Source organism: Mastigoproctus giganteus, chromosome 11, assembly GCF_048544385.1.
Source record: "Mastigoproctus giganteus isolate SK-2022 chromosome 11, ASM4854438v1, whole genome shotgun sequence".
Classification (NCBI taxonomy): Eukaryota; Metazoa; Arthropoda; class Arachnida; order Uropygi; family Thelyphonidae; genus Mastigoproctus; species Mastigoproctus giganteus.
Window position 1 is genome coordinate 127,437,732 of NC_143585.1, and position 12,514 is coordinate 127,450,245.

Consider the following 12,514-nt stretch of genomic DNA (forward strand, 5'->3'; position numbering starts at 1 on the left):
ACGAATTCTGGCTGTTTTGAAGGCTAAAGGAGACTCAAGACGCTACTAGGAAGGTGTACCTAATAAAGTGGCAGCACAGTATATATATATATATATATATATATATAAATTTTATGTGCATACACGTGTATAAAATTATATAAAATTGATTAATCCCTTTTTCGGCTTATTTAATACGCATAGACTCATGGCATTACTTAACACGGTCCAACACGGCAATATCAATTAAATTACTTCATTACTAGCTGGTGATATATACATATTTATAGAAATATGAAATTTAGGAATTAATGTAAATTTTTAAAAATATGAAGGTAGCTCTTCATATTTTTTAAAATTCAATGTACAGCGCTGTTTTTCGTTGTATTCTCATCGCGCAAGGCTTACTCAATTTGCTGCTGCATTATTAATTCAATTTGCATTCGAAATGTAGCTTACATTACGTTCAAGCAACATGAGGTTGGTTTTGCCTTTCAGCCTGCCGATGCTTACTCTCTCTCTATATATATATATACACACACAAAACATTATTAATATATATATATATATATATATATATATATAAATTTTTCGGCAGAGGACGAAAGTAGGTAAAGATCTGAATCTAGAAACAGACAAATCTCGCCTTTAGATAACCGTTGGAAGCTCAAGCTGAAATTACCATTTAACATATACTTTCATCTATCTACTTTTAACATACTTTTAACTCTTCATTTCAATGATCAGATCTTCATTTCACTAAATTTAAAACTGATGCTAGTTACTATCTTTTCACATTGAGATATATATACATAAAATACTTAAAAGTATAATTTTAAGTGCTATTTAGGAATGCTGTTGTTTAATTTGTAATCTATTTCCACATTATAGGAGAATCAACAGAAGAGAACAATTATAATTACTGCGAGCAACGAATGAAGTCTCAGATAAATATCGATCTGTAAAACTCTCCACAACATGTCTAATATTTTTTTTTGTTTCAAAATTAAAAAAAGTCTGTTGTGGTATTGCATCAGTAGTAAAAGTTAGGTATTGATTTTGTAGGTTATACTACTTTTGTTCCACAATAAATATTTTAATCGCGGGACTAATATCCTAATTCGAATATACAATCACCCGTCAGCGTACCAAGAACATCCAAATGATGGCGTTTTGAATCTTCACAGGAATGAACTTCGGGTATGATCCAACGTACTTCATGTAGAATGTAATTACTGTGGTGGATTCGCAAATTGGATAACAATACCATACTGTTGGTGGATTCGTACCTTGGTTGCTGTTGTTGTAGGGATTTTTATGGGCATCAGCGACTCTATATGGCTCTATTTTCTCTTGCTGAAAGAAAAATCCGAGTCGTACTTTGGACGTCATACTCTTGGGGGATTCGTATCTTGAACATCATTTGACTAAATCCTACATATGTTCGACTTAAGTTATATCTTCAACATTTATAGTGGGGATGCATGTGCAACCCAGCTAGAAATGCTGCTATAAAATTTTATCACTAAGGAATTCAGATGGCGAATGTTTCGACACATCTCATTACTGGAAATAGGCGTCATCAACTCTGCATTATAGTGGGTTCTCTGCGACAGCTGTGCAGGAACAATTCGCCATCGATGCTGTCACTGACACTGGCACCGACTGTCCCTATCAAGTTCTTTTGAAGTCCATTAAATATCAAGGCGTTTACCCAAGGATGCTTAAATTCCCACCAGACAATACCAATGAATTCTGGGTTAAATACTGAAGAGGAGACCTTTGGAAGTGCAACTCTTTTTTTTTTTTTTTCTTATAAAGAAACTATTAAGCTTATGAAGGCATTGATCAACGTTATTTAATATCATATAAACCAGTTCATATAAACACATAATATCAAATAAACACATTTGCCAAGAAAATATTAAAAATTGCACTCATCTATGAGATAGCGAAAGCAGCAAGGAAGCACAACTTAACGGAAGTGCTGAAATATGATATGCAAGGGTGTAAGCCTGTCTTGATTATTTATCGTGGGGAGGGATTAGCAAGAATATTGCCCTCTACATGACTGACATCATGTATGGCAAACCAACACAGCGCTGTATCCACTCTTTTAAGGAACTGGAGTGACGTTTATCCCTTAAACTTTTATTATAGTCTGCACATTTTGCCTTGGCATATCCTTCCCATCTACCTCTCTCTCTCTCTCTCTCTCTCTCTCTCCTTCCTACCAGTCTCTTACAGTTAGACAAGATGTTTCGAGTCAGTAAAAACCGCTCTGTCAACAAGTTTAACACGGTACTCTGTGGGCGGGGCCTTTTTACTCGGCCCATATCCTTTACTGTCACTAATCAATCTTGCAAAGCCGCGTACGTAGGATTAATGAATGTAACAGTTCTGGAAGGATAAAATGAATGACCTTATGCAGCGTAAAAAGATCTTTGCGGATGACAACACTGGATTAATGGTACGGTTATGGTTTGTTTGCTAATTTTTTTGAGTAAACACACCATTATTAAAAGTTTTGGTCTCGCGTCTTGACGAGGGAAGCCCATCTCCCTGTTTCAACGTGTTTGCATAAAAGTTTCTTGTTTCTTTTTATGGCCCACGTATATTAATACACTGATAAAAATACAGTAGAGCTTTTCAGTGTTTGAATCTTGGTACCATGAAAAAACGTAGCATAATTTAAGGTGCATTGTTTCAATATCTGTCGAGCAGATACTGAATTCGCCAAGAACGGGGGGCAGTTTTAATTAGAATGCAATAATACTGTGATATATCCAAAAACTTTTATGTACATTTCAAAGTTACTTTTCGCGGGAGAAAAAAAGTATAATTCAAAAGTGACGAAATGGAAGAGTTTGGTGTTATTCGAGATGACATCTCTTGTACAGTAAGCTGAACATGCCGATTTAATCGAATTCTTCCTCTCCTCCGGAAAACCCACTTGATGGCATACAGAGAAACGAAGTTTGCAATGAACAGTCATAAAAAGGATTCAGACTGGCCAGCCACGTAGGGCGACATAGACACGGTTTCAACTGATTACAAAAGTGTGGAACTTCTCAAGGATCTTATGTTCACTGATAGCAACTAAATGTAGAAAAGGATGGCGAATCTGCCATTTCCGTTTAGGACAGTTGAGTAAAATTCTCAAAACCTGACTTGGTATCTGCATCAATCCCGCACACATTTCACGCGCCAAGCTTTTATGCGTGCCCATTGTATGGTTTCCTTGATTCCCTTGAAGATCCCAAAACAGAAAATGTTTATCTTTGAAGACAAACTGTTTCCCGCGAAAATTCGAAGGAAAGAGTATATATTACTGATCTCTGTTGTTTCTGGAAGACAACAGAGATCAGTAATGTTTACTGACCAGTACAGATTGAGTTTACATCGCAATTCTACACGTATCTGTAAAATGAGGAACACGGACCCAGTGTCAACTTCTTTACATATGCACCCTGTTTTCTGCGTGTTCGAATAAGAAACCTGCAAAGCTAAAGGGATAACATCTTCTCTCCTATTGATGGAGGTGGCAATACAGAACGTTTGATCTTCAAAGAAAATAATGCTCCTTTGCCCAGAAATGGTGAGGAAGAAGAAGTAGTGGGTTTAGTCATCCAGATATTTAGAAGTGTGGTTCCATGCTATCTGCCAATCTGATAAATTTACTCCCTATCAGTATGCAAAGATGTAAAACTTGCGGATTAGCTTTTGATTGGTTACAATATTTATTAAATCTTAATACTTCGGTTTAAATACATATTACTCTTTTAAAATTTTCGTTTTCCTCGGATAATATATATTGTGAAATTTTAACTTACTGTCTATGGTTTCATGTTATTCTTTTCTCATGAGAAGATTTATTTTTATCAGCCGCATAAAACTTCAACAAGATTTCTTGACTAATTAATAATTATTATTCCAATTCACAACGTCGCACTGATCGATAATTATAGAAATATACTGATAAAATTTAATAAATTACCGATTTTCTAAACTGAAAGTTAAGTGTGCACTTCTAGTACTACGGATGATGCATGCACACAGTATGGAATTTGCTTTGCTTATCCACTCAGCATTACTATAGTTTTCACTAAAACGCTCCTCTTGATTACTGGAACATTCCATCTATCGTTTTGTGATGACCACCTTTTATAGAATTTGCTTTCAAAATTAAGCAAGTTTCCAGTTTTCAAGATGTTATAATAATACATTTTCAAAAATATCCGTTCTGTCATTATACATTACAAAGTAACAGCTATTAGATTCCGTTCATTTCTATCTACAACTATACTAACGCAACTGGTTGAAATCTTAAAGTAACCATGAATACTGCAACGGTTCCTAAATTATGCGCTCTTACAGTTAGTGAAATGGAGAAAACTATTACGCACACCAAGTATTCTTGCTACATACTTTACCCATCGCCTGGTGAGGTCTAGTGGAGAGAAACTAAATATACACTTCCAGAAAGATAATTTAGTTCTAATCCATTTTTAAGTAACTCAGAAGAGCTACTGGTTTGAATAGGATTTTGTTAACACTTAATGGTCAAATTGTTCTAATTACAACGCACCTGATGACCGACTCTTGAGGAACCGGTGGAATTTTTATTGTTCAAACAAAGCCTTTATCGACATCACACACACACTGCTAATCGATATTTTAATGCCAGCAACTCCGATCACGAAATCTAACTACGCTAAGTAATGTATTAAGTAAAGAACAGCGGCAGCTAAATCTTATTCGTGAATCCAAATTGAAATAAATTATTTCTGCAAGAATTTGTGCGAAGATGTTAATGTCGGTCCCCAGCATCTCTTGTGAGATGATAATGGCTAATCAGAGGCCAGTTATGTTGCGCAATGTATAAATGCAATAAACAGAAATTAATATACTACGTAAAGAATATTAATGCGTACAAGACAAAACCTAAATAATTACTTCATTTTATGGAGAGCGATTCATATTTATCACTAACTTCGAAATGAATTATCATATCATAACATAATACTATTAATTGTTCGACAATGCAATTAGCCAACATATAAAGGGGCTGTTCAAATGAAAATGTAAAAATATCAAAAAGGAGGAAGCTGGCATGAACTATATAAGCTCCCAAGACACATGTGTTAGAAATGAATACACAGATGCAGCAGAGCATATGGAGTATCTGCAATGAAAGGCTTGGTTTCTAGAAAAAAAAACATTTTCTGATGGACAGTGATTATAAAATTATAGTAAGAGGTGGTTTAAGTTTCAGTTGTCTGAAGTCTAATCCAGGGAGATGAATTTGCGGAGTTAGGACAAACTCTAAATTCCCATAAAGCTTTTATCGGGATTCGGAATTTGTTTGTAGCCTTTTAGGGATAAAAGTCAAAGTATGAAATATAACAGAAAAATAATTTAATGTTTCATTTAAACAACCCTTATATTTAAACAAATGATTTCAATTTAATAACTGCTACAAATACATTTTCACAAATATTTAAAATTCATCTTTTTTCCTTTTCGTCATATTTCGAGTTCATGTAAAGAACACTGAATAAATATTTCTATTCGGATGATTAATACTTTGCAATGATAACGGAGTTTTCGATCAGAATATGCTAGGCGTGTCCCCAAAAGAGAAATCACTTGATAGTGCAGTCAGTCAGTTAATCATTTCAGGCCAGTACATTAATATATATAAAATATAACACCACCTAGATCTTCTCATATCTTTAATCGTGTTAACAACTTATCATATTAAATATTAAAACAAGCTGGATTTTTCTCTCATTTTTCCGAGTGGAATATGTATTTTACATTCTGGTCGAATACAATCAACATTAAACAGGACATCAGCTAAGTTGTCTTCGTTTCATCTGCCACAGTTCCATCTGCTTTCAGAGGAACGAGATGGCAGAGTATAAGTAGAGAAGTTATCTTCTTCGTGAAAAGACCAGGTAGAATCTTTCTGTTCATCGCTTCGGATCGAAAACTATTTTGGTGATGATCTTCAGACTTGACTCAATGTAATTTTATATATGAAGAGGCCTGTGGCGTCAAATGGAACTTCAACAAAGATAGACAGATGAAACAAAATAGGAGTGTCTTCTGGAGTCCGATTGTATGTTAAAATCCAAAATATTTTTGCCCTTAATCCAATTCATTGAGGTGGCATACTCTCAGTTACGAGTCAATAGTAAGCTGTTTAAAACTTGCTGTAAGGAAGTCTAGCTCTCTTCAGTGTATCTGTAGTAGTGGCCGACATGCAGAACAGCTACAGGATACAAGGAACATAATTGCAAACCACTTCACACGCACGTGATAGCATTCATTATTAAAGCTCATTGCAATTATTAAAAAAGTGCTTTGGAAAAATATCCTGCATTATATGTCCATCCTTATTGGTTTGTGGTGCATTTCAGCGCAGTGCTCTCACAAGATGGTCCATTTTCCCTGGCATCAATTTTGTATTTATCCACCATCTACTGCATAAAATATTGCCCATCATTTATTTCTCAGTTTATCACTGGCATGAATCAGAATAATAGACACACTTTTGAAGAACTTCTTTTGTGGACAAAACGTATTTTTCATAAAAGCACATCTAAATAATCATCTGCTTCTTAAGTATTTGCTCTTATGCCTACCAGTGGTGAAGAAATGCAAGCATAGTCTTTCTAATACCCTTAGTAGGAACATTTCTAAACATCCACCTTCACTCCATTACTAAAATCAATATATACGTTTATGCAACTTAGATTTACAACAAACTTACCTGATTAATTGATTCCATTGTTGAAACTGAACGCATCTGATGAAAGTTTTAGATTTCAAAAATTAAAAAGAAAAAGGTAAACTATTAAATAAAACAGGTGCAGACAAGTAAACTCCTAAAGTGTTGGTATCCAAAATGGTCCATCAATTCTGACAAATTTCTGTGCAATTCATCAAAAAACAACCCGCGCAATTTTAGTTATCCATAGAAAAATAAAGCAATTAGATGAAAAGATAAATTTTCTGTAACAGGTAAGATAAGTTTAAGATTCCATTTTGGAGTGAAGGCTTCTATTAATCTGCCGATGGCCACTGTAACAAGCTATTGGGTGTCTGTGCCCCCTACCGGAAAAACTCAACTTCCACGGTACAAGAAAAAATAAAATGGAAAAATGCACTCAAATTAGGTTTACGAAATTACTTTGTCCACTGGTTTTCCTGAGAGAAGTTATTATTTTTGGGTGAGGATGGAACGCTCGCTGTAAGCTGTTTAAGTCTACTTTGATGAGAGCATGTCGGCCCGTAGTCGAAACACGCTTGCTGTAGAAATCAAGAGGAGATTATGTAAGCAGGGATGTAAAAAGAAGGTTGATGGATGGAGTATCTGTGATTCTATGCATTGCAGAATGAACTTTTGTAGTCCCACGGCGGTGTAGTTAAATAAAGCTGTACGGAGCGATAGATCTGTGGTGAAACGGTCTGTTCTTTGTTTCATCTATCTACCTCTGGTCCTGCTGCGCATGAAACTCGCGAAAACAAGCAAGAGATAACGCACAAGTTTTGATGCTAGGGGATGTTTAAAGCTAGAAACGGAAACGAAAATCATAACTCACTGCTTGTGTCCTGCTTGGGGGTGTTGCCTGGGGATGTGGCCCAGTTCACCTTCATTTCCTGCGGAATAGAGAAAAATATTATTTATGAGTGTTATATATACAAGCTAGAGAGCAGAAGAACATATTTAAATATAGAAATCTAGAAAAAACAAAAAAGTTACTGAGCACAAACTCTTATAATATACACCTGTCATTGTTTTCATTTAAAATATTGCGAAAGATATTTCAGTTTTTTTTGTTCTATCGTTGAAAATATTCCATCGCCAAATATTTGAAGATAAATATTCGTAAGTACAAAAGGACAACAGAAATTCGAGTACTCTAAGTTAATCCTTTAGTTTTGACGGATTTTGGCTCTATAAGTTATTTGGAACCATGAAAATCCTGCCTGAATATAAATATAAAACCTTACAAAATGTTAACAAAAAAAGATGAGATTCTTTGACGTGATAAGTAATTCATAACAAATTTTAGAATGCTCTTGAAATGATATTCCATTACTTCGAATTTCTTGTTTTAAATCGAACCGAACTGTAATTCAACAAATAAAATGTGATGTCATTTTGAATTTAAGGCCAAGATAAAATTACTTTACTTATAATTCAGTTCTCAGACATAGGAAGGCAGGGATATTTATGTAGAGAGAGAGTTTGTCAGTTTGGTTTACTGAAATATTATTGGAACTGTATATAATTGATTAGTAAACTAAAATTTGATGAATCTATCAGAATATAAACTTATATGAAAATTTCTACATACAGTATATATATATATATATATATATATAGAAAGGATATTTTTTATTTATTTATTACAATAGGCAGCCCCTGCCAACCTTTGGAAATTCTGCCATTCATTTCCACTATGATACAGATAATATCATAGAGGAAATGCAGAGAATGAAGTATAATAACACTTAAACAATTATAATACAGATACAGCATTCTTTTACTTGGGTGAGGACAATCACGAGATAGACTCTGCCAACTCCACTGCGAGTTTGTGAAGCTACTGTACCCAGCAGAGCCGATCAGTGTAGTGATGAATATGTTTGCGTAATGTGGTGTAAAGTTATGTTAGTTGTGTTAAGTGATTAGCCTGGATCAACATCGTGATCCTAACGTCACAAATTGGTTGTCAAGTCCAAGTGTTCATCAAATGTCCAGTCCAGAGAGAGAGAGAGAGAGAGAGAGAGAGAACAAGGAGGCGAAGGCTCTAATACCCTAGATCTGGTTCTCACTAAGGAACTTAACTGTATCAAAAACTTAACAGTGGGGAGGAGTTAAAGGTGATTTAAGACGAAAACGATTTTACGATTCCATCGACATGAAATTCCCCAGCAGTGTAAACAGGCGGCTAGTGGCACATGGTGTCTTGGAATGCTGTATGCAGGATTAGAGATCGCACCTGAAATAAGCAATACAACTTCTGGTGAGAGTCCAAAGAAGGGCGTGAGCAAAGCGATAACTTGAGCAAAACATGACAATTGGACATATAAGGAGAGATCTGATTGAGGAAGGCGCTGAAGCGATTAAGTAAAATGAATGAGGAAAGTTTGTTCTCCCTCCTATGTGACACGAGAACCTGGGGGGGAGAACACAAATATAAAATCTCAGGGAAGAATAGTTCACTTACGAGAAGCAGGCTTGAGAGGTTAATAACTAGCCTCTAAAACCTGCTAAGGTTCAACGCAATTTGAACTATTTTTTTTTAATCGAAGGAGAAAGACATGTACGTTTAAATATTACATTAAATCAATCTCATTATTGCAAAAAAATTTCTCCAGTTTCGAATAAACTCCGAGGGAATTAGGGAAGACAATTTATAAAGCTATTTAATTTGTTGGCATTTCTATAAAAGGTGAAAGCATTTAATACTACCTATGCCATTTGCAATACGAGACTAAGCCAATCGGATTTAAAATTTGGTATGCTATGATAAGCCTAGGTCAGGAACGGTAAATTAAAAGGTATAAATGCAGCGCAGTCTCTGGCGAGTAAAGTTTTGGGAAATAAAGTCTGTTGATTCCAACCTAGATTAGATACCGACTGTTTGTTTCGAGCTTTAATCACAATTGAAGATACAGTCTCCATCCAACTTATTTTACACGGTAGTCATAATTGCTTTTTCTAATTATCGCATTGCTCTGTTCAAGCCATTATTTAATTATTCTCTACCCACTAAAATAACGAAATGAGTTTGCAACTGTATTGATCCATCATACAAGTGTGTGTTCATCAGGTATGTGTGTGTGTGACTGTAATGCTTATTTCGTGACAGTTCGCAGGACCGACAACAAACTACGGATCCCAGTTGATTCCCTTGAGTAAGGGGGATTCTCCGCTTGAAATAAAGGATTAACTATAGCGTAATTAATGTGCATCGTTTTAAAATGCTTTAACATAAGATTGGATTAAATTGGATTTATTGAGGGTGTAGACAAAAGACAAAGAAGTGAAATTTAAAAGAAAAAGTATTAAATCCATTTTTTATTCGGTCTCTTCTTTGACTTTTACACTAAATATTCATTATATCCCCATTCGTACAATATTATTACTCGCTTCATAAGTACGATGGAAGCAAAGAATCTTAACAGAAAGGCTTAACTTTAAGGCGTCACGCATGCAAATTATTAATCCATGAATATCGTTAATTAAATTGAGAAAAATATGGAAACAAAAAACTGTATCGAACAATTCTCCTAATCCACTTAATATTACGTGTTAATTTTATATAAAAAGAGGCAAGTTTATGCCAAACATTAGAAAGTTCAGTGAAATTCAAAAATGGAGTGAAGAGAAATAAATTCTATAGAACGACCAGCTTTCTGTGTTTATATTTAGTCAAACACGGTTATTAATAATCCTCCCTTGAAATAATAATGGCGACATACTGTTCCTAAGCCGTATACGTTATAGAGAATTTATTACATACGCCACGTGATTTATAAATTTTTGGAGAAATTAGGTTTACCCCATTAGAAATGCTGGCAGTGGTGTAATGACTCGTAGCAAAATTTGCGGTAGCAAGTGGGTTAATCATAAATATTTAACGTGCACGTCATTTTGCTATGTGTCAAGCACGTTCAAGCAATGTGGGCTTTCTTAAAATATCCGCGTGTTCAAAATTTATATAGTCGAACAGTAATTAAACGTCGACTACAGAACACCATATCCCTAACAACTTCTTGTATTATTTTTAATATAACAGCTTGTTGTCTTGGAAGAAACTGGACAGTCAACACACGATCTGCGATCACTGCTTAGAACTACTTTGTTTACAGTTTTCATAATAAGGAAAACCGACATCTGTGCCATTCTAAGAATTCGAATAGCACAGATGCAGTGGTCTTTGAATCGTATGCTGCACGATCTTTATAATAATATTTATTCGACATTTTTGTTGCAATTTATTTAAAGTGAATACCGCTACCCAGATTTTAATCCTGCTTGGAGTTTCCTCGGTGGGTAGGTGGGCACCATGCAAAACTGAACTAGTGACGACATATAGCCAGATGTAAATGGCAATAAACGTTGGAGAATACTTTTTATTTAGAGTAGTGCAATACAAAGACAACTCGAGGCGAAGTGCCTTCATATTATGAGATCCATGCACTAAGTAGCAAACCTAGTTAGTTCACTGCTATACACAATGGGACTATGCCCTACTTGTACAATGGACGTTTAACAGCTCTTTGCATGATGCGTATGGCCTAAATTACTTGATTTTCTTTTTCTACAGTTAATAACAATTAATAGAATATTGATAGATGTATAAAGATAATAATACCAACTACCGAGACAGTTAAAAGCGTTATGGATGGAGCTTCCACCCATTACTTTCATTAGTACAAATGAAGTACAATCCAAATCAAACTCCTCCAACTCCAGAAAAATCGATTTCGATCCAATCTGTATGATTTCCTCTAAGCCGAAAACTAATTCAGCCATTACAACGTAAAAAGCGATAATTATATCTCCTTTTGCAAATATGTACTTAAGTAAACATTGGGAAACAGAAAGTACTATCCGCTACATTCAGCTAATAATGACTCGCAATGTCAATATTGTTGTGTGCTTCATTTTAGATAGTTTTTTTGCACGTTTTTGACTTCAGATGATTATTGTCCTGCTCACCTAGACTTCCTTGCATCTAGCCTTCTTGGCCTTTATTTAGTTTTTCATGCAAGGAATGGACCAAACTCAAAGTATTCATAGATGACTCAATGCTGTAAAGTGCTACCACTTAAGATAATCTGAAGTTCAGAATTTCATTGGAGTTGAGGTGAATCGGATTTTTTCCATTAGCGACCATGCCAAAAGACCAGGAACCATTAGTATATTATGTTGATTTGCTGGATTAAACAAAAATAATAATAAAATGCAAGGTACCTCCCTTTCTCCCGAAACTCGGGGAAAAGGTAGGCACCCTGCATCTCTGTAATGGTTTGACTAACTCCGTTACTGCTTGAAAACCCTTTTAGAAGTCTTTGAGCTTTCCCATAAACCGCAGTTATGAAAGGTACAAAATAAAAATGATATGTACATGCGTACGTGAGAGATTTATAATAATGCCTTTATTTAAAGTGGATTTTTAATCACTCCAATTGGTTGGTTTCCTGCAATGATCTTAGCAGTGCCCAATAGGTTCGCTAATTTGTTGCTTTGCTGCCATAATTATCATTAGAATGAAGCAGATGGCACAAATAATGCTTAGAGGACGAGCTCTTTATTGCTCTATTTTAATGTTGGCTAATCTACTAATGGCTTTTCGTCGTGTGAAGGCCACAACGTTATCAACTATTCCCCCTCCCCACCAAAACCTGTATCTGCGATTAGACTAGGAACTAGTTGTACGTCCTATCACTCCCAGGAGTTCATCAGAAATTTGCGTCTAACCACAGATGACTTGTTACCAACATAGTT

The 12,514-nt window shown here is 35.1% G+C and overlaps 1 protein-coding gene across 3 annotated transcripts in view; it reads right to left on the reverse strand.

The window, feature by feature from the left end:
• The window catches only part of LOC150078422 (cytotoxic granule associated RNA binding protein TIA1-like), a 695,656-nt gene that overhangs the window by 467,723 nt on the left and 215,419 nt on the right, over window positions 1-12,514 (reverse strand). For all 3 annotated transcript variants that reach the window (XM_090385386.1, XM_090385385.1, XM_090385387.1), the window contains exon 3: window positions 7,590-7,647. In XM_090385386.1, coding sequence (XP_090241512.1) covers window positions 7,590-7,647 — 58 coding nt within the window. The remainder of the gene's footprint in view (window positions 1-7,589; window positions 7,648-12,514) is intronic.